This window comes from Chanodichthys erythropterus, chromosome 22, assembly GCF_024489055.1.
Source record: "Chanodichthys erythropterus isolate Z2021 chromosome 22, ASM2448905v1, whole genome shotgun sequence".
Classification (NCBI taxonomy): Eukaryota; Metazoa; Chordata; class Actinopteri; order Cypriniformes; family Xenocyprididae; genus Chanodichthys; species Chanodichthys erythropterus.
The window spans coordinates 17,962,068-17,985,911 of NC_090242.1; the positions used below are offsets into that span (position 1 = coordinate 17,962,068).

The 23,844-nt window shown below is 35.5% G+C and overlaps 1 protein-coding gene and 1 pseudogene across 4 annotated transcripts; both read left to right on the top strand.

Moving 5' to 3' along the window:
• Positions 1-318: 318 nt before the first annotated feature.
• Positions 319-1,525, top strand: LOC137012242 (beta-1,3-galactosyl-O-glycosyl-glycoprotein beta-1,6-N-acetylglucosaminyltransferase 4-like; annotated as a pseudogene).
• Positions 1,526-4,639: 3,114 nt separating this feature from the next.
• fam169ab (family with sequence similarity 169 member Ab) lies at positions 4,640-23,165 on the top strand. 4 transcript variants are annotated; one of them, XM_067376167.1, is made up of 13 exons: positions 4,640-4,759; positions 10,330-10,466; positions 11,681-11,780; positions 11,907-11,992; positions 14,413-14,584; positions 15,529-15,708; positions 16,261-16,383; positions 16,586-16,680; positions 17,173-17,215; positions 17,330-17,447; positions 18,762-18,915; positions 19,183-19,347; positions 21,573-23,165. In XM_067376167.1, exons 1-13 carry the CDS (start codon positions 4,747-4,749, stop codon positions 22,560-22,562), a joined length of 2,376 nt encoding a protein of 791 aa, XP_067232268.1. In that variant the 5' UTR covers positions 4,640-4,746; the 3' UTR covers positions 22,563-23,165. The 4 variants fall into 4 exon arrangements, with proteins under 4 accessions (XP_067232268.1, XP_067232269.1, XP_067232270.1 ...); XM_067376168.1 differs by having other exon boundaries at positions 21,576-23,165; XM_067376169.1 differs by lacking the exon at positions 4,640-4,759 and adding an exon at positions 4,862-4,996.
• Positions 23,166-23,844: the final 679 nt, after the last annotated feature.

Genomic DNA, 23,844 nt, shown 5'->3' on the forward strand with positions numbered 1-23,844 from the left:
TGGTCAAACATTTAACCCAACCATTGGGTAAAAACAACCCAGTCACTGGGCTTATCCATATTTAACCCAACTTTGGTTGTTTTTAACACAGCATTTTTAGTGTATTGTAAAAACTGCACATAATGTAATAAATATTACATTATTATTGTAATCAAATGTTCATAATGTAATCATTTTCTCAAAATGTAATAATGTAATAATTTTTACATTGAGAAATTTATTACATTGTAGTACTAAAGTAATCTGGTGGATTTTGTTGGCAGGTTAAGACTAAAAAAATTTAGATTTTTAAAAGATTTCTTTATTTCCCCCTACAGAATGAAAAGATTGTGGCTTCACCTCAAACGGAAAAATGTCTGTTTCATCAGTTTTACACTAGCACTCATTATATGCTGTTTTATGATCATAACTTTAAGAGAAAATGAAGGAGGAGGAGGACAGGAAGCAGGATTGTCTGAAAGGCTGCGGCTGACAGTAAAATATGGCATTAACCTATGTAGGGGCAACTGACCAGACTATCGTGAATGCCACCTCTGATTGTGATTGGTTTGTTGTGACACAGGGCTATGATGGGATTCAAGGCACTGAATTTGAGCGTGAATTTCCTCTTGCTTACTCTTTGGTTGTTCACCAGGATGCGGCTCTTGTGGAGAGGTTGCTCAGGGCCATTTATATGCCGCATAACATATATTGCATACATTATGATCTGAAGTCTTCAGCTGACTTTATTTCAGCAATTAAAGGTTTGGCCCACTGCATTCCCAACGTCTTCATTGCCTCAAAACTGGAGAGGGTTCAATATGCAGGTATCTCACGACTCAGAGCGGATCTCAATTGCCTGTCTGACCTCCTAGATTCTGAGGTTAAGTGGAAGTATGTCATCAACCTGTGTGGTCAGGACTTTCCACTGCGGACAAACACCGAGCTGGTGTCGGATCTAAAGGAGCTGAAAGGCAGGAACATGGTGGAGAGCAAGTGGCCTGGAGGAAAGAAACAGCGCTGGAGTGTTCATCATATCCTGAAAAATAACAATGAGTACTACGACACACCTGTCAGCACTTCTGAGGAGAAATCTCCACCTCCTCACAACATTGAAATGTTTGTGGGCAGTGCATACTTTACTCTTTCAAGGGAATTTGTGGTTTTTGTTCACTGGAGTTTCCTAGCCAGAGATTTCTTGGCTTGGTCTGAAGATACATACTCACCTGATGAACATTTCTGGGCGACTCTGGTTCGTGTGCCTGGAGTACCAGGTGAGGTGCCGAGATCTGATCCTGAGATCTCAGAACTGATCAGTAAAACTCGCCTGATGAAGTGGTCATATTTAGAAGAGGATCTATACCCACCGTGCACAGGAGTCCGTGTGCGAGAAGTGTGTATTTATGGTGCTGCTGAGCTCAGATGGCTCTTAAACTACGGCCACTGGTTTGCTAATAAAGTAGATCCAAAAGTGGATCCTGTTCTTATAGAATGTTTAGAAGAAAAGCTTGCAGAAAAACATCTGAATGTGCAGAGTCAAGTATAAATAATGGACTCTCATTCTGGATTTCATTGTAATACTGACTGCCTGGTGTATAAGTTATTCTCTGTCGCCCCCTGCTGTGTAGAAATCAATAGAGGATGAGTTGGCTTTTTGAACCACTGCTCCAAGTCCAATGGAGCTTTTCTGGTGCAATTTTACAAAACCAACAAGGTGCATGGAAAATAAAATAAATAAATAAATAAATAAATAAATAAATAAATAAATAAATAAATAAATAAATAAATAAGCCAACTAGCAGCACGTATGGAGGAAAATGAAAATGATGCAGAAACCTTTTGTCACCTAAAAAATGTGTTACTGAACAATTAAGAGGTGATATAACAAATCCAGTACCAAAATATTTTAAAGAATGTAATCATATGGTCTTTTTTGATTATTGGCACTGAACACACAATTGCAGTAAAAAGAGATGATATTGACCAAATTCTAAAAAGAAGAGAGGCATTTTTAGATTTCTTTTTTTTCTTTTTTTTTTTGGCTGGGGGGGGTCTAAAAGATTTTTTTTTATGACATTTTAAATTAAAATATGTATATAAAATATGTATATGTATGAGTTTGTGTATTTGAATGTGTATTAAAAAATATGAAGGTATACATATTTTTTTTATTTTGTTTAAAATAGGGGTTAATCATTTATTATAAAGAGTCATACCCTTTGATTTATTTTAACTCTCTTTTTGTTGGTTTATTGCAATCTTGGATTGCATTTAAAGGGATAGTTCACCCAGAAATAAAAAATCTGTCATCATTTACTCATCCTCAATTATAATGTGGAAGTCAATGGGGACCAGAAACAGTTTGGTTATTGGCATTCTTCAGAATATCTTCTTTGCAAAATATAAATTTCTTTATATTAAATTTGTTTATTAATTAACTGTTGTTTATTTATTAATTTGTTTTAGCCCTGAAGGCCTGTGCTGAAAGGTGTTGGCAAAATAAATAATAGATTTCTTCCAGGGTCATATTTTGATTCTATAATTTCTCCACTCCACAAGTGCTGCGGTTTTGTTTTTGTGATCCATTGTTAGCATAGGCTGATCAATAGCTCTTGACTGAGCAGCTCTTACTTTAAAAAAAAAAAATCTTGCCTACCAAAAATAATTAAATAAATAAATGATTGCTTTAAGTTCTAGCAATAGTAAAGTTACAATTGCATGATGCATGATAATGTGTAATGTAGTCCTCAGCATTACCATTTATATTTATGTACACTGTTTTATCATCATGCAGCTCAGCTTTAAACAATATGAATGTAAGAATATTTCTCACCAATAAAGTACTTAAAACTGAAACAAATGTGTGTTATCTGCTTATTATGAAGGACAATTAACACTGTCATTACATTAATGTAGGAAACAATAATGAAGTGCTTTTCAGCACATTCCTCTTCTTTAATGTTCATAAGTTTACAACAGTGTTATTTTAGTATTGTTTATATACTATTATTAACATTTTGAGGTAGCTTTTATTTGTATTTTTTCAGGTTTCATTTTAATTTTAGTTTAGGTTTTATTCATTTTGTTATGCAATTATCATGTTCATTAATTTTTTTTTTATTTTTTTTATTATTTCAGTTATAGTTTTAGTAATTTAAGTACCTCAATTCACTTTATTTCAGTTAGTTGCCAAGGCAAGTTTTTAAAGTTAATATTTTATTTTATTTCATCTTTATTTCAATTAAAGGTGCCGTAGAACATCTTTTTAAAAGATGTAATATAAGTCTAAGGTGTCCCTTGAATGTGTCTGTGAAGTTTCAGCTCAAAATACCCCATAGATTTTTTTAAATTCATTTTTTTAACTGCCTACTTTGGGGCATCATTAAATATGAGCCGATTTAGGCTGCGGCCCCTTTAAATGCTCGTGCTCTCCGCCCCCGGAGCTCACGCTTGCCTTAAACAACATAAAAAAAAGTTCGCACAGCTAATATAACCCTCAAAATGGATCTTTACAAAGTGTTTTCGTCATGCAACATGTTTAATTGCGTAATTATAGTATTTATTTGGATGTTTACATTTGATTCTGAATGAGTTTGATAGTGCTCCGTGGCTAAAGCTAACATTACACACTGTTGGAGAGATTTATAAAGAATGAAGTTGTGTTTATGAATTATACAGACTGCAAGTGTTTAATAATGAAAATAGCGACCGCTCTTGTCTCCGTGAATACAGTAAGAAACGATGGTAACTTTAATCACATTTAACAGTACATTAGCAACATGCTAACGAAACATTTAGAAAAACAATAGTTTTTTTTTCCTAGTCTGATGATTCAGCTGTGCACATCCAGATGTCCTGCCCTTGTCTAATGCTTGAACATGGGCTGACATATGCAAATATTGGGGTCATACATATTAATGATCCCGACTGTTACGTAACAGTCGGTGTTGTGTTGAGATTCGCCTGTTCTTCGGGGGTCTTTTAAACAAATGAGATTTATATAAGAAGGAGGAAACAATGGTGTTTGAGACTCACTGTATGTCATTTCCATGTATTGAACTCTTGTTATTTAACTATGCCAAGATAAATTAAATTTTTAATTCTAGGGCACCTTTAACAAAAAGATTTTTATTAGTTTTAGTTAACAACAACAACAACAACACTGATTTACAACTACTTTTTGGGGGGTGTTAAGCATATTCTTGTTTTCAATATAGTTTTCATTTGTATCTTTTTAATCCATTTAAGCATAAATAAATCTTAATACATAAATTACATATATTAAATCTAAATCTATCATTTAAAAAGTCACATAACCCCAAATTATATTACGAAACTGTTTTACAGCTTGCCTGAACTGAATTTAGCCTTTTTATTTTTAGCAATTAGGTTCTCCTTGATGTCTATTTTACTGTCTGGCACTTATTCTCTATAACCCTTAAGCAAGTTATGTACTGTGCATTTCTTGGAATAATCAATTTCTCAGTATAAGACTGCCATCTACTGTAGCTCAGCTATTTTTGCACAAATTCACCAGATACATGGATTGACACCTGCTTTTAGCCTGATAGCCAAGACTTTAGTCTATTTTTACACCTCCACTGACAAATTTATCCTCTTGCTCATATACGTAACATTCCACACACGACAACCTGTGAAAGATGACTTTTCCTTACCCAATGCACCACAGTCTTTTGTGACAATTGTATCTTTCTGTTCACCAGCGCTTCTTGGAATTTTGATGGATGAGAGTACAGTTTGCCTCTCATGACACTTAAACGTAAGACAAATATAATACACTTCTCAAATCCTTTACTTTTTTGTGGAGATGTTTGAGACCTCGCACACCCCGTAGAAAGCAGCTCTACGGGTGCGCGCGCAGGGCTCACCGCGTTCCCGAGCAGACGTTATTAACAACAAGCGGAGGTTCCGTGCTGCTTATATCGGCTATTGGATAAATAACACGCTGAAAGGAAAATTTAAAACGCACAAAAACCACATCGTCAGCAGGGTTAAGGTGAGTCGACAGTTTTCCTCCAGTCGCGTGCATGGCAGATAGTTTCTCGAGTGTTGTGAAAGCCAACGGAACTGGCACGGCCCAGTATTGGGGGTTGCAGTTTATTTAGATGTCTCGTATTAAATGTACTTAGCAATAGTCGATGTTTACGCTTGTGTCTCTCATAATCTCTAAGGAGTGGTCGTATCTGAGACGTTGTGTTAAAATGTTGCATCGCATTAGTGGATATTTTGTTTCAATCAAAGAGCAAAATGTGCATGTGACTTCAGGTGAGGCGCACAGATATTGGGTAAAATATGAGCTTGCGCACTCACGCGCTTTACTAAACTCGTTTTTAGGGTATGATTTCTGGATCTGCGTGCATTTACAATAAATCGTCATTAAATTAATTACGGGTATGGACTTTATAATTCACTTACTATTATTTAGACTCATTTTATTTTTGCTTTTGTTTGGATTTTCTTTTTTTTCCCTTTTTTTTGCCTCTGTGCACTTTATTGTTATAGGTAGTGATAACATATCTTAGAGCAGTAGTTAATTTTAATATTTATTAATATAATAAAGACGGTGGCTTTTGTTGGTCGTAGACACATTTTCTGACACACCCCCCTCAGTTTGAATCGTTCCCTGCACTTTGTGTGAAACAAAGATACTTCGTTTGTAATTTTAATTATTTTTATTTTAAGAGAAGTTGTCGGTTATGTTAAATAAAGTCCATTTAGTCAGTGGAGCTCATAAGTTGGCAGCTAGCGATGCCCAATTCGTGAACGAGTCGTAACTTTAGGTGTGTTGGATGATTCGGTTGAACCGGCTTCAAAATCGATCTGAACCGATCCGTCTCTTTTGGACAACATGAGAACCGATGAGTGAGTTAATTAATCAGTGAAAATTAAATTACTCGACTACGAATTGCAGATGTTAACGTAGGCTAAACCATACCGGAATCCTGTTTACAATTTTTTTGTATGAATAAATCATATCTGCAACAAACTAAACTTTGTACACATGAAATTACAATAAGCACCCATCATAAAACATGAATCAGTTTTGAACCGGTTCTTTGAAACGAACTGTCCAAAAGAACCGATTCCCGAAAATAATTCGGTTTTTGTTGTGAGGTGGTAGCCGTGTCATATAGCCTAGCATATCCTCCTTCCATGGAAAGAGAACACTCTGTTCTTTTTGAGTAGAGGGGGAGAGAGGGGGGCTGTTAAAAGATTCAGATATTAGTTTTGAAATTTAGATGTGAATTAAGAATTAAATGCTTTTTCTGACATCAACTATTCCATTTTGTATTGTCTACCACCAGGATAAACAGATTGACACCAAAATTTAATCTAGTTTGATTTATTAACCAACTACTGTGAGTGCATATGTTATCTATAAATTGTCTCTATATAAAGCCTGTTAAAATATATTTTTGTTTTGTCTTTTAATTCTGAGTATCTTAACTTTTGTCTCCAAGTTATTGTGCAGTTTGCTTTCATGCCCCTTTTGATCAAACCAGTTCAATCCAGCACTAGAATTCAAACAACTCTCCCTTCCCTCAGAAACTTCACATTTCTCACACACACCCTCCTTATGTTTATGACAACAAGATCTCTCCGCCGTCTGTGGTCTCTTCTTTTGAATTATTTTTCACTCTAGTTAGAGTTGTCAACTTTCACTGTCAGTTTTTTACACTCTGAAGACTCTGAGAATATTATGTAGTTATGATAAAGGTAATGGCAAGTTGCATTTAGAAGCCTTTGACATTAATTCTGCTGAGTCAGCATTATTGTTGATTAACCATGGGAAAATGCCTGCCTTCAGAATTTTCTTTTTGTGATTGACTACTAATTCTATCTGACATGGTGATTATGAGAGAATGAGTGAACTGGCTCACTTGTTATGTAAGAATAGCTGTGATGATCACGCAGTCTTTACTGTCTGTTGTGTACAGCCGGCCATTCCCTGTTGATGTCAGATGACTAAAACTCTACTTGTTTTTTTGTTTTTTATAAAAGAGACTGGGGCTAGTTGTCACATGCTCTAAAAAGTTTTTACAAAGGCTATATCAGTAACTAAGTCTTAGTTCAACATGACTTTCCTTTCACGTGCAGTGTCTGTAATGCACTAATATCCCCTCCTGCTGATTTTAGCCTTGGATTGATTAAGTTAATTGGCTTTATCTGCTCTGCTTGCGTGATACTACAACAGATGCAAGAATAGATTCGAAAGCTCTCAGTGAACCATGGCTGTGAATCCAGGATTGTAAGGGGTTTCGGATTGCTGGCTTCACTCAAGAGTGGGGGTTGCTTTCATTTTGGCCAAAGAAAGACCCCTGATAGTTTGGAATGCTGGAATGCATATGTTCTTAGTTACAAACATGGAGTGTATGTATTAAGAAGAGACATTTTCACTGCTTTTAGAGTTTAAACCTTCTTTTTTCCTTTTTTTTTTTTTACCATTCAAAAGTTTGGGGACATTAAGTTAAGAATACTTTTATTCAGCAAGGATGCATTTACTTGCTCAAAAGTGACCCTAAAGACATTCTGTTTCAAATAAATTATTTTTCGACCATGATATTTTGCTATTGTGACCGCATTTCCTTTCAAAAACATAAAAATCTTACCGACCCCAAACTTTTCAATAGTAGTGCATCCTGAATTATTAAGCTTAGAAATACTTCAGTTAAAAGTCCTGTATGTTTACATGTGTGCATGCATCAAGTTTTAGCTGACAAAGCTTTCTCTGTCTGCATATGAGAGCATTTGTTGAGTTACTGAATGTATTCTATACATTCTACACTGGGAGCAGAGAGTGTGCTGGGGGCCCCAGACATTTATTTCTGGCCTTTCCTGTAGACAGCTGTTATGCAACATGTGGCTTTGCACAACATGCTATTGATCGGTTTTAGCTTTTGCACACTCATTAACTTAATTTTGACTGATGCTAAACCTGCATTTAACAGCAAATCATTTATATGTTGTACATTTTATTTATATGATATCAGTTGGATAATGCAAATGAAAGTATATTATATTAACAAAACATGCAGATTCAGAAGCAAAGGATTTATAGCTTAGAAAAAACAATCGTACATTTCAGCTTGTTTTCTTAAAAGATGCGATATGTAATTTCACTATGAAGTCAAAACGGACAATTTCCTCCCACTTGCAACTACATTTTCTCTGATTATCTGCTTACTGCATGAGGGCGGGACAACCTGTCACTCACATGAGATCACAGGACTGACAAACGACAACGATCCAATCAATTCCCAATGGACAAAATCAAGTCCCACCCTACATTTGTTCGTGTTCTGAGAAGCCGTTTCACTCAGATATACATCACAATAGGAAATAAACGACTATCTCAACTTCTGTTTCGTGCCGACTTGAACTATTTTTGTGTGTTCTGTCTCGCTATGATCCTTGATTAATTTACATGAAATATAAGTTGGTTTCCTGGATAGTTTGCAGGCCGCTCTGAGCCTCAGGTACTGTGGTGCGCCTGTCTGGCACATGCAAAGTGATCATGCATTCCACTGGAAGAATGCTGGATATGATGGGGGTGTTTTGGTGCCTGGTTGGGTTTTTGTGGCTCAAGGCTGTTGTGTATGACTGTGTGGGTGTGCTTGTATGCATAGACCATAGACGGAATATTGATTGTTTTTTTTTTTTGTTTGTTTGTTTTTTTGCCGCGTGCGCCATGCCCTTAATTCATGGCTATAGAATGTAGAACATTGTAAGAAGAGAAGAACATTGTGTCATGACACAATGGCAATCTTCAATAAATTCTAATTCAATAATATATGAAGTATAATAACATTTTTTTTTGTTACTTTTTATGCTTAGTTTTGAAAATAAAATAAATAAAACTAGGCTAAGGAGGTTAAAAAATGTGGTTCTCTTACACTTGTTCCTGCTCTTTTTCAATTTTTAATTTAAAGCATGGAAGGTTGCTTGGGTGTGTGTTTATATGAGCGGGCATTTGTGTGTGTGTGCTACTGTTCGGTCTGATTGTCAGCGTGACACAGATAGTTGTTGTTAGGGGATTCATTGAGGCCAGCTGAGGATGGACAGCAGCCAACTCTGATGTTCAGGATAATGTCTGCACTGTTGGAACAGAGAATTTGTCTATGAATTTGTGTTTTGTGTCGGCTTTGTTTGAGTAGATAAAAGTGTTTGTGTATTTTTTTTTTTTTTGGTTTGGTTTTGTTTTGTTTTTTGGTGTTTTTTTTTTAAATTTTTTTTATATATGGTTGAAATAATGTGCAGTGAATTTTGAGTGTGAAAACTGTTTTTATTATTTGAGTTTTAATGAAGTGAAACCTTGACTTCAGTATCCAATTAGTATCTTAAACCATGCACCGCAGACATAACAACATGTAAACATCCCTTATGACAAATGAATTATTCTGTACACAATCTGATTATGTGAGATTAAAGGGGACCTTTTATGCAAAATTCACTTTTACATGGTGTTTGAACATGCATGCATGAAATGAATATAAATCAATGCATGAAAACAGCAAGCTACGCAATATCGTGTTCATAATCGAATTCGATTCATCTGCGATTATGAACGCGATATTGCGTAGATTGTCTGCGAACTACGGCTCTGTATATTAAGTGCCGCTCCATTTGAAAGCTGGTGATGGACAATTACCGCTAATCACAGAACCGGCTTTACTGATGAGACACGCATGACTATCGCATGCGATTAATCGTGCAGCCCTATCTCAGGTGTCCTCAGAATGTGTCTGTGAAGATTCAGCTTAAAATACCTCACAGATCATTTATAAATCCATGTTGTAAATACCCATTTTCTGAAAACAGTCAAGAACAGTGCATGTGCCTTTTAAATGGAAATGAGCTGCTCTGCCCCGCCTCCTCTCTACGATCACAGTTCCTGCGTCAATTGGATTCTCTGCCAAATATTAAGAAGACATCTGCTTGGTTTTGATTATCAGCTATATCACGATCACTCTCACGGATGGCATAGTTCTTCTTTCATCATTAATTAAAGTTTATTATTTCCACGTGTTTTAAAGCTATATCAGTTTAAATATCTAATGAATCGTTTTCTGAGCATACAAGTCTCGTGAGTAACTTCTCTTTCACATTTTTTTATAATTTGTATTTTTTTTCATTTTTTCATTATTTGTATTTTTGCTGTGTTTCACAGCAAACATCAGGATGTTTCTTTGCTTGCAGGTAGAAAGCATTTGACAGAAATGAGTCATTCATGAATTCTGATCAAATTTAATAAACAGTAATTAATAAAACCGTTGAATGAAAACAGTTGAGTGATGAAGTTGCCATTTTTGTGACCTCTGACCCCTGCAGGAATGGAGTTCCCTGTAGATGTGTTGGTGTCTGGGAGACATGAGGACTTGGAAAGTTCAGCCCAGAGCTACATGAACAAACTGCTTTACAGCAACCCAGATAACACACAATACCTTACTCTGCCCAGCACCAGAAAGGTAACACACACACACACACACACACACACACACACACACACACACACACACACACACACACACACACACACACACACACACACACACACACACACACACACACACACACACACACACACACACACACCACAGAGCTCAGATAACACTAAACCTATAAAGATAACCTTTTTTGCGGTTATATACAATTTTACAAGTTTGTTGCCATGGCAATATAACACCTAAAATGACCATAAAATAAGAGCAAATTTAAAGCTTAAATAATGTTTAATGTTAAAAAAGTTTTGTACTGAAATATTAATGTTAGGGCTTGCATGATAATGGATAATGGTAATCACGATTATATATTATATATAAAAATTAATATTCAGATATTCCAGAGAAAGTTAACACACACACACAAATTTTTTATTATATAATTATCAAAAGGGGTAAAGTAATAAAGGCCATTTCATATTTCACTTCACCTAATAGGCCTGTAGGTGGCGCATGGACTTCATTTAGCCAACTATTATAGTTTCATCAATCAGACAATGAATACAAAACAGTGTTTCCTAAAAATGAATTCCAATAATTCCAAATGTTAAACTTTACTTTGTTATAGCACAAATGTTGCACAAGTGTGCATTTAAAGTGCACCAACCAATGATCCCAAGCAATATGGTCGAGATTCATGTTTGGATTTATTACAGTTTGTCACAGAGAAGGTTCACTCGCAGATTTAGTAGCAGCAAATCACAGGTGCTGCCTCGTGAAGGAACTCAGACTGGCAGTGTGACACTGTCATTTGAGCAGAATTTCAAAGTGGACATCGCTAAACTCCAGCATACATGTTTGTCGGTGTTGTCAGATCATTAGCTTTTTTTTTTTTTTCTTTTTTTTTTTCAGCCCAGAGAAAGCAAAGGGTTGCTTGTTTGGGAAAATTAAGTAAAACACGGGACAGAAAAGCTCTGTTTTGGGGATTTATGCTTTTTACATATGGTAACTCCAAGCAGAAAAAATAGTGTAGGCTCGTTACCAATGCAACATAATGGAAATGTAAAAATTGTCAAAACATTTTCACAACAAATAACCAGCAGGCCAGTAAAGTGACAATTACTTTTTTAATTAATCGTGGGAAGCAGATATCGTTATCATGATTAAAATACAAAATCACTTTTTAAATCACTAAAAATTGGAAAATTCCTTTAAGAATCCTGTGATTCTGGCTCTTTTAGATCCGGATCAGTCCTGCAAATGTTGGGTTTGTTCCTCTTTATGGAACCAACCTCAAACACAAAATCCTAGCACTGTTTGCTCCTGAGGACCAGTTCACAGGTAACCCACATTCTTGCCTCTTTTACCTATGACAATAACATCTTGGTTGGTCTTATAGGATAGTCAGTTTCTCACTTTTAATTTTCTTAATTCCTCTTCTCCTCCCTTCTCTTATTTTTATCTTAGCTGTGGCATTGTTCTTGGCTGATCAGTGGTACACAGTGGAAGATATTCTCAGAACTTCAAATCCTGCAAGAGAAGGCCTTGTTAAGGTAATCTTTCATTTTTTGGAGTGGTTTGGGTTTTTAATTAAATTATTCAGACACATTTTTGTACTTTATTTAGAAGAATGTTGCTTCTTTGCCAAGTCAATAAAAACAGGAATCTGGCATTTTCCTCAAAGCCTTAAGGACTTGCAGATGTTTTTAAAGTGCACCTATTATGGATTTTTGAATGTAGTGGCATTTTCATGTAGTGTGTAACATGGCTGTAAGTGAATGAAAACATCCTGCAGAGTTTTAAAGGTGCCCTAGAACCCTTTTTTCACAAGATGTAATATAAGTCTAAGGTGTCCCCTTATTGTGTCTGTGAAGTTTCAGCTCAAAATACCCCATAGATTTTTTTATTATTCAATTTTTTAACTGCCTATTTTGGGGCATAATTAAAAATGCGCCGATTCAGCGCATTTCCCTTTTAAATGCTCGCGCTCCCTGCTCCCAAGCTCGTGACTCTATAATACATTGCATAAACAAAGTTCACACAGCTAATATAACCCTCAAAATGGATCTTTACTAAGTGTTCGTCATGCAGCATATCAGATCATGCAAGTATAGTGTTTATTTGGATGTTTACATTTGATTCTGAATGAGTTTGATAGTAGACTATGTGTGGCTAACGGGCTAAAGCTAACATTACACACTGTTGGAGAGATTTATGAAGAATGAAGTTGTGTTTATGAATTATACAGACTGCAAGTGTTTAATAATGAAAATAACGACATCGCTGGTTTCTGTGAATACAGTAAGAAACGATGGCAACTTTAACCACATTTAACAGTACATTAGCAACATGCTAACGAAACATTTAGAAAGACAATTTACAAATATCACTAAAAATATCATGATATCATGGATCATGAACAGTTATTATGGATTCATCTGCCATTTTCGCTATTGTCCTTGCTTGCTTTACAATAGCCTACCTGCAGAACTTCTGATGATTCGGCTGTGCAGCTCCAGACGTTAATACTGGCTTGCCTTGAACATGGGCTGTTATATGCAAATGTTGGGGGCGTAAATAATAATGATCCCGCCTGTTGCGTCACAGTCGGTGTTACGTTGAGAGTCGCCTGTTTTTCCGTGGTATTTTTCTTGCATGAGATTTACATATGAAGGAGGAAACAATGGTTTTTGAGACTCACTGTAATGTCATTTCCATACACATTAAACTATGCCAAGGTAAATTCAATTTTCAATTCTAGGGCAATTTTAGAGGTTTTTCAGCTTGGCATTCTGATACAGTTCCCACAGGTGCACCTACATAAAGTATAACAGTGATTCTGCTCTCACGTCTTATAAATAACGCAAACTAAGGTGACACTTACCATATAGAAACGTCATACTCCAGTCGTGATTGCGAATTAGTTTCTGGTTGATCGACTACTTCAGATGTTTCATCGTCGGGGCTCAGGCTCGAATTGATATGGTAAAATCGATGCCATCTTTTCTGTCCATACATTGTATGCAATGTCTTGCAAAATGATAGTTGTCGAATCATTTACAAAACATTGAGAACTGAGGTGAAATTAAATGTATATTATGAGAAAACAAAAGTGTTTTTGACCTTGCATGCATGTAAATCTGTTGTTGGAGACTCCCAAAACAATGTTGGGAATGTTGGCATAATAGGGGCACTCCTAAAAATGATCTTGCGTTTTTATATATATATATATATATATGTATATGTGTGTGTGTGAATGTTTAATTATAGAGTGAGGACTGAAATGTGGTTTGGCCAAACAAATAATTGCAAACCTGCAGTAGTTCAATAAGCCTTTGTGTCAGACTCTACAATTTGCATACATGAGCTTGCTTTTATAATTTATCAAAATAAGGTCCTGAAATGGTTATGTAAATGTACAAGTAGGCACTCTTTCTCTCTCACTCACTCAAAAATACACAATGAACCCATCTTATTTGGGCCATTTTTTGCTCATTCCAATGTGCTGTGTAGCATAACGCACTCCATGTGTTGTAATATCCTGTGAGACAGACTGGATTTCCTCTGCAGGAATGTCATCTTTAAAACTTGACTGTTGCATTATGTTGCACACCTGTTGCTCGAAGTCAGCATGAAATTAAAATGAATCTTTTTCTAAAATGCATGTTATCGATCTTATTGTGAACAATTCATCCATGCAAAGTTTCATTTTTAAATTTTTGACATTTTTTTTTTTTTTTCATAATCTTTTTAGCAAAACCACAGACTTCACTCTAGTGATGAATGTAAGACTAGTCTGCTTAAATCCCTTTCTTACATGCATTCAGCAACTGATGGATAAAACCCTATGCTACAACTTTTTGTTTTTCGATAACGTTTCACACAGATGTATACATCACAAAACAGAAAAAAAAGATCATAATGTTCCTAAAACACAATTTATTCTCTTTTGTGCATAATTGTATTGGGGCAGGTAAGGTCTGTGGGCGAGAGGATAGTCTTATATGTGCTGAACCGCATTATTTACCGGACGGTGGAAATGGGTTCTAACGAGGTGCCGTTCCTGTGCCACGAAGAAGACATCTTTGCCAAAATCCTCTGGAAGAATGGAGAGGCGGTGGGCTTCTACTCTGTCAAATCTAAAGGTTGGTCATTCTCCCAGGAGAGTCTGGCAGTGCGGTAGATGCATTGCTCATTCTGCCCTCTGTGTATGACCATAAAACAGTTTACAGCGTTTTCATAAAAGGATGAGTGAGATATAAAACAAGGTCTTGCAGCTTGTAAGAAGGCAAGCTCACAAGATTCTGTAGTTTGGCCTAGTGCTAAAGATCTGGGCTTGTACAGAAAGGTTGTAGATTCAAAGATTGCAAAAAATCAACATATTATTATTATTATTATTATTATTATTATTATTATTATTATACAGAGGAAGATTTGATAGACGTGGAAGCAGTGTCATTTAAAAGCCCACATAAAAAAAAAATATATGCTTTGATAAATCATAATCATGACAAAGTCAATTATGAGATAATGTAATTATGACAACAAATAGAAGGCAAGAAAAATAGATGGCATCTTATTAAAATTAGGAATTTTTATCGTTATTTTGACTTTTTTTTAAATTTTCATCTAATAATTATAACTTGATATATTATAATTATGACGTCATGTCATAATTTAGATATACCAATTATGATTGCCATCATTTAGGCTTTTTATGTCATAATTATGACTTGGCATCTTAATTTTGACTTATGTGATAATTATGACTGTCAGAATTTCTTACCTTTTTTATGTCATAATTCTGTATTTTCATCTTCATTATGACAGTATCTCATAATTTTTACTTTTTTTTTTTTTTGGTCATAATTATGACTTTCTTATGTAGTGAAATGGCTATATAACTGTATGTGGGTAATTATATTGGATATTATTATTATCATCCAATATAATTTTTACTGTTTTAGCAAAAATAAGTGTCGGTGTTCAAGATAAAGTTCTAAACTCTTTTTTTACTGGTATTGTTGATGGAAACCAGTGTAACATGCTGTGGTTTTGCTCCATCTGCTGTGTTCATTCTCATCTACAGGTAGCTTGTGTAATATCTTTGTGAGTCAGTGCTACCTACTTCCTATCATGGACTCTATATTTGTGCGGAAGGGTCACCGTGGTAACGGTCATGGCTTGCAGATGTTGGAGGACTTTGTTGACTCCTTTAAAGATGATGAACTAGGCTTGAAATACCCTTTAACATTGGCAATGCAAAAGGGTAAGATATCTGCTTCACTTCTTTGTAGTTTTAAATGCCCTTTTACTAGTTTGTACCCTTATGCTCTACAAGGAAGAAAAAACAAGATTTGAATGAGGGTGACAGTGTTGAAGTTTAGTAAGCAAATGATTCCACAATGTTATTGTATTGAGGACCTGTTTTGATACTTGCTCAAAGCTACATTGACATTTTGACTGATCTAATTTTGAAAAGGGAGTTTGTTCTACACTATCATTTGGGGACAGTAAGAAAAAAATATTAAGAAACTTTTATACTTTAACAAAGATGCATTATATTGATCAAAAGCAACTGTAAAGACATTTATAATGTCACAAAAGATTTATATTTCAAATAAAGGCTGTTTTTATTTATTTTATTTATTTTCATTTTAAATCAAGTAGTCCTGAAAAAATATATATATTATACTAAATAAGACTTATAATTATATACTTATTTACTTTTACTATATTTATTATATAATTTATTATAGTGTAACATTTCTATAATATATTTTATATAAAAAGAGTAAGTAAAAAATATGATGTGCTCCAGTATGCAGTCAGTACCTAAGAACGTACCCAGCCGATGTGGACCTGCTGTGGGAGGTGGAAGGAGTTGGAGGTCCCTACCAGAAAGTAAAAGTGGCAAGCAAACTTGGCTCCATGACACTACAATGTAAGCTTTTGCACTGGCTCTGCCTGGGTCTCTCTCATATTACTTTTGAAACTCCTGCTAACATGCTAAAAATGGCAGCCTTTACCAGTATATCTCATTGCTCATTGCAAGTGACATCACACCATCAGCTCAATCTCACAACAACAACAGTTGATTTATAGGTTAGATATTAGGTTTATTGTTTGTGTCTGTCTCCATACAGGCAAAAATAGCTCATGGCCAGCAGAGGAAGGCAAAAATGGAGAGGTTGCAGTTAATGAGGTGGAGATGACCGAGGAGAGATGTCTGGACATCACAGTAAATATGAAGATCCTATCTTTATATCTAGATGTTTTTCTTAGTTTTTAGCTTTAATTATTTAGTAATAAGGCTAAAGGCTAATCTAATAAAAGACAAAAAAATAAAATTACTATCTGACTTTAAACCAATTCTGAGCAGCGTTCCCTTTATGTATAATATTTAGAGCTTTATTATGTGTTTTGAGGATTATGATGGGATTATGTTTTTTTTCTTTAAAAGACTATCCTAACTTGAGAATTTGTCAGTTACCCTTTGAAGGTTTGTGTTTAGCATCAGTATATTGCTAAGATACGCATTCAAACAGTTTCTGGTGGATATTTTTAAACAAGTTGTTCATACAACAATATGTAGTTTATCACATTCCTACTTTGTTGCAGTTTTTCCCCTTTTTCCCTCTGCTTGTGAGATAAAATATCTATATGTAGATATTTATAGAATTGGTTAACCCTTGAGTGAAAAGAGTGACTTGTTTTAATTTTGGTTTTACAGGAAGATGTGGTGGTTGTCAACAAACATCTTGAAGTAGCAGAAGGTTTGTATGTTTTTTTTAATTTATTTTTTTTATTCTAAAAAGACCCTTTCCTACCAAATTCAGGCAGTTTAAGTGGGTGTTAAAGCCTTTTTTTCTTTCATCCACTTGCTGTAGAAATGAATGATTTGCCCATTTCCACACGTACGCGGAGCAGCGAACGCAGACAAAAGAAAAGGCCGAGGGAAGAACCAGAAGAGAGTGCCATGGAGAACCAACCTGAAAAAATTAACAGGTCATTAAAACTCCTGACATAAAACACCTCATTGACTGATTACTTTTAGAGGTTATGCTTAAGGTTGCAGTAGTGGGGATTTACTCGTGTGCCACTGAGATAAATTGCATAATAACATAATGCAACAGATGGACTCTTAAAATGACCCTCTGCCATTGTTATGATAGTAAACTGTTGATATTAAATACTGACAGGATAAAATATGGTATAAGTAAACCCAAACCTCCCTGAAAACCACATAAACACTCTGCAGTAAGGATGTGATTCTTCCGGATTAATCCAGAATTCCGGTTATTTTGGCCTAAAATCTTGACCCACGTGAATCATGCAGATCAGTACTAAAAAAAAATCGGATGAGGGGTGTGGCTGGTTACTGTATTATGAATGAAATCGCGAAATGGCCTTAAACAATTACTAAATAAACTGCTAAATGTTGCAGTCCGGTTTTCCTAATACATTATGCATCATGAACTAGCAATGAATCATTTTTACAGCATTTATTAAGCAAGGCTTATTTATAAATACTATATTATTAATTATAAACTCATGTTTATGTGTAATATACTAAATATTGATGTATTATGCAATTTGAAATGTTAATCTATTAGTATAAATTAGATTAATTATTTTTTGTGTCAGTACATGATATGCCATTCAAATTGTGGAGTCTGTAAGAATATAAAATACAGTAAAAATTCTCTCTCTCTCTCTCTCTCTCTCTCTCTCTCTCTCTATATATATATATATATATATATATATATATATATATATATATATATATATATATATATATATATATATATATATATATATATATATATATATATATATATATATAATATAATATAATATTATGGGCAATTTACACAACAGCGTTTGCAACTAAAAATGGAAAACTCTTATTTTGGAGGCCTGAAAATGCAACCTTTTGAAAATGGGATTCAATAACGATACCATTATTGTAAACTACAAAAATGCATATTTGTGAAAACTGTGACGTCATGTGCATGTGTATTATGTGTTCAGCCTATAGGCGCGTAGTGTTTCTTTACAAAGTGACATCGCCAACTACTGGCATGGCATGAATAATACAGCGTTTTTCGTCATTTTCATGAATCCGTGTGAACTGGGATCGTTTTGACAATGTTGTTGTCTCTTTATGCAAAAAACACAAATGAAAATCATACCAGTTTTTATTGCATCATTGCACATATACTGATTAATATTTTATAATACAAAATATAATGTAAAAATCTAGTAGGATTAGATTAGTTTTGTCTTTTTTGTCATTTAAAATCTGTAATTTGGCTTTAGATTGGCCGAACCAGAAGCAGAGACAGAACCTGATGTACCTGAGACTAAAGAACACAGGGATGGAGAAAATGGAGGAGAACAAGAAGTAGAAACCTCGGTCCATGTGGAGGAGGCTGTGACCACAGAGGTCCCTGCAACAGACACAGAAATTTTGGTGAGGGACAGGGGCTTTCTTTGTCGTCTGGTAAACACAGCAGCATCCTTTGTTGGATGTCTTATCTGGTACATTATTTCATCATCAGTTTAATATAATATGTAAGGATGAACAAGTTGACAAACAACAGTTGTCAATGCAAATTATGTTTGTGGTTCATAAAACAATTGCTGAACAGTTTTTGTTTACCAGAGATGCAAAATTTCACACATGCAAATATGTGCACACCCAAACCTCAGGTATTCAATTCTCTCTCTCTCTGTAAAGGTGGCAGAAGTCAATGGAGAAATGAGTGACAGTCAGGAAGAGGAGAATGAGAGGTCAGCAGACACATCAGAGGATGCACAGGCTGACCAAGAGCGCCCACTAGAGGCAGAAGCTGTCATCCAAAATGGCACTGCTGAGGAGATGGAGGTAGAGAGAGAAGCACAGGTAAACTATTTAGTTCAGTGAAAAAAGAACAGTATTTATTTGAAATAGAAATCTTTTGTTACATTGTAAAGGTCTTTACTTTCACTTTTGATTAATTTAATGCGTCCTTGCTGAATAAAAGTGTTAATTTCTTTCAAAACAAAGTTTTGAACAGTAGTGTATATTATACAACTACATACTAAATATAAATAATAAATATTCTTCAATCATGCACCGAAAAACAGATCTCAGTTATTGGTGGTGCTGACAAACTCTTTAAAAACTGGATAATTTTAAATGTTTAAAGCTGCAGTCTGTAACTTTTCTTGGTTAAAAATGATCCAAAATCAATTTTTGAGCAAGTACATTACCAGCCAGTGTTCAAAACTATCTCCTTACCTTAGCTCGATTCACAACGGTAAGCTTGTAATAATTTTTTTTTTTATGTGGGTGGTACTGGTAGGTTTCTGCAGGAAATACAAGTTTGCCTTTGCGCCATTACGTCACGTCTGTATACATAAAGAAGGATTCCTGGATGTTGCAGGTTACGGATCATTTGATCACTCTTTTACAGCACCTGTAATAATTAAGCTTGTCATTTTGATGGCGGATTGTAATCAAGAATGGAAAAGATGACCATCAACAGTGATGGTCACCAGTGGTAAAAAAAGACTATGAACTGCGGAGTGGCTAACAGCAAAAAAAGGAATGTGACCAGGCCTGTGTGAAAACAAGAATAAAAATATTGGCAGGGTTTTTGAAAGGTGGCGTGTAATTTGTTAACGCTAATACACACGTAGTCATGCAATGTTGATGTTGTTAACATTAACAATTTAAAGGGTTAGTTCACCCAAAAATGAAAATTCTGTCATTTATTACTCGCCTTCATGCCGTTCCACACCCGTAAGACCTTTGTTCATCTTCGGAACACAAATTAAGATATTTTTGTTGAAATCCGATGGCTCAGTGAGGCCTGCATAGCCAGCAAGAACATTTCCTCTATCAAGATCCATAAAGGTAATAAAAACATATTTAAATCAGTTCATGTGAGTACAGTGGTTCAGTATTAATATTATAAAGTGACACAAATATTTTTTGTGCACCAAAAAAATGAATGACTTATATAGTGATGGCCGATTTCAAAACACTGCTTCATGAAGCTTCGGAGCGTTATGAATCTTTTGTGTCGAATCAGCGGTTCGGAGCACCAAAGTCACGTGATTTCAGCAGTTTGGCGGTTTGACACGCGATCCGAATCATGATTCGACACAAAAGATTCATAAAGCTCCGAAGCTTAAGGAAGGTTTTATGGGTGTAGAACGAGTAATAAATGACATTATTTTCATTTTTGGGTGAACTAACCCTTTAAGAACAAAGTATAACAATAATAATAATTTGCACAGTTTGACACGATGAGCTAACTTTGGGATACTTAGATTTAATCACCATTAGATTTATTGTAGAACTTTTTTTCAGTTGGTCAGAACAAATGCAGCAGACATGTTACTTACTTGTTCAGATGACATTTTCCAGTGAAACGTATTATTTTGATAGTACTTCCAACTGCAAAAAATGCTGTTCTTACTTACAGTTTTTGTCTTGTTTCTAGTCAAAATATCTTAAAGTTCTTGATTCAAGAAGCATTTTCTTGGCAAGTAAAAATTATTTTCTTGTTTTTAGTCAAAATTGAGTTTTTCCTTAAAACAAGCAAAATAATCTGCCAATGGGGTAAGCAAAATAATCTTATATCAAACCAAAAATAAGCTATATAATCTTGTTTTCAGTTTGAATAAGATTATTTTGCTTACCCCATTGGCAGATTATTTTGCTTGTTTTAAGGAAAAACTCACTTAATTTTGACTTATTTTTCCTAAAAACAAGAAAATAATTTTTACTTGCCAAGAAAATGCTTCTTGATTCAAGAACTTTAAGATATTTTGACTAGAAACAAGACAAAAACTCTAAGTAAGAATAACATTTTTTGCAGTAATTCCAAAGTACAATATCCACACCGGTGCAGTGACTGACAGCCTACTCCTGAAAACATTAGATTCATCCACGCTGAGGAGCCGTGCCGATGCACAACCCACATAAAATGATAATTCTGCAAATAACTGCAATTAGATGGCGACGAAGAGGCAAAACTTACAGACTGCAGCTTTAACAAAGAACACTGTTGATATTAATGTGTCACAGTCATTGATTTGAAAAAACTAAACATTCACTATTATCCCATTTGTCTTAAGCAGGATGACATGATCGTCACCTCTGAGGAGTCTGAGGAACCATCTGAAGTGGTGGAGCAGATCGGCCAAGAACTTGTTACTGAGGAGAAACAGGAAGCAGAGGTAGAAGTTGCTCCCCCTGTTGAGGAGGAAGAGGAAATTAAGCAGGAGCAGGATGAGGAAGTAGCTCCTGCAGTTGAAGAGGAAGTAGCTCCTGCAGTTGAAGAAGAAGCAGCTCCTGCAGTTGAACAGGAAGCAGCTCCTGCAGTTGAAGAGGAAGCAGCTTCTGCAGTTGAGGAAATTGAGGACACTCATCCATCAGCTGTTCCCGAGGCTCCAGTCCCTCCGACTGACCTGATTGAGTGTGTTTCCTCTGTACAGGACAGCGATGCTTCAGAGGAACCAGCCGTTACTGAGCAAGAAGCTCCAGAGGAGGAGACAGCCACTTCTCCTAGTGCTACAGGTGACGAAGAGGTCATTATAGAGACCGAGGGGCCAACTGTAAACCAGGAAGATGAGACGGCCTCCGTTGAGCCAGAGGAAAGCCACCCTGCCACGGAGGACTCTGAAAAAGAAGAGCTGGAGGAAGAGAAACTACCTGAGACTAATGAAAAAGAGGAACAGAAAGAAGAGGAGGACACTGTCACCACTGAAGATGATAATGAGGGGAAGAGTTCAGATGACGAAACTCACTATTCTCCTCCTGGGGTTCGAGTTCTTAGAGGAGGCAGGAGCAAACCCGTCCCACCGACACCCAAGCGCACATCCAGTAGACTGAGCAAAGCTGTGGTCGTACAGGAGCTCAGTGAGGAGTTTGATGAAGAAGAGGAAGAGGAGGAAAAGCTCATAAGCACTGAAGAGGAGAAGGGGAGCACAGAGGAAGATGAAGCTGACGTGCACAATTCTGAAGAAGAGGAGGAGCCTCCGGTGATTGACAGGAGAGTGTTGCGAAGGAAAACCAGAGTGATACAGTCCACACCCACAAAAACAAAAAGACGCAGTAAAAACTGAGTTCATTCATTCTTCATGACACTCCACTTCACTACAACACAGTATGTAAGTTGGTAGCAGTACTGTACTAGAGCGCATTGATCGTCTTTTATACTTGGGTTAGGGTTTGTAACAAGTGGTGTTTATAACATCTAGGTTTTGGTTTAGGTTTTGTTTCCATACTAAAAGACAGAAAATTAAAACAAAAAACGGGCAGTAGTTTATATCGGTATGTTGTAAGGACAGCCCTTAATTTACAGTGCTGACTGCTAACAAATATAACTGATTTTACTAACTCTTTTCTTTTGGTTTACCTTTATAATTTACTTATTGACAGATTCAAAGCTTAAACTGTTAAAAAAGCAGCTAAGCTTGCGAATTACCTATAATTTCCCAGTGAAGATATAATGTGAAGATCTTATATCAGATGTGCAGTGAATTGTTTCATTAATATTTTTTCTGATTTTGTGACATTTTCAAGTTCTCACAAGTGTTAAACATTAAAACCCATTTCAATTTTAAGTGTCACCTAAAATATTAAAAGGTTAGTTCACCCAAAAATAAAAAATTATGTCATTTATTACTCAGCCTCATGATGATCTACACTTGTAAGACCTTTGTTTATCTTCGGAACACAAATTAAGATATTTTTGATGAAATCTGATGGCTCAGTGAGGCCTGCATTGACAGCAAGTTCATTTACACTTTCAAATGCCCAGAAAGGTACTAAAAACATATTTAAAACAGTTCATGTGACTACAGTGGTTCAACCTTAATATTATAAAGTGACGAGAATACTTTTTGTGCGCCAAAAAAATAAAAAAGCGACTTTATTCAACAGTATCTAGTGATGGTCTAGACACTGCTTCATGAAGCTTCAAAACTAAGAATCTTGAATCAGTGGTTCAGATCACGTTACAAACTGCCAGAGTCAAGTGAACTATTGAAATTTGGAAACATGTATGACATAACGAAGCCTCGTTTACTGAAATCATGTGACTTTGGTGCTCTGAACCACTGATTTGAAACAAAAGATTCATAAAACTTTTTTGCCGCAAAGAAGTATTCTTGCTGCTTTATAATATTGAGGTAGAACCACTGTAGTCACATGAACTTATTTAAATATGTCTTTAGTACCTTTCTGGGCATTGAAAAAGGAAATTATCTTGCTGGCAATGCAGGCCTCACTGATCCATCGAATTTTATCAAAAATATCTTAATTTGTGCTCTGAAGATGAACGAAGGTCTTACAGGTGTAGAACGACATGAGGGTGAGTACTTAACTGAATTTTCATTTTTTGGG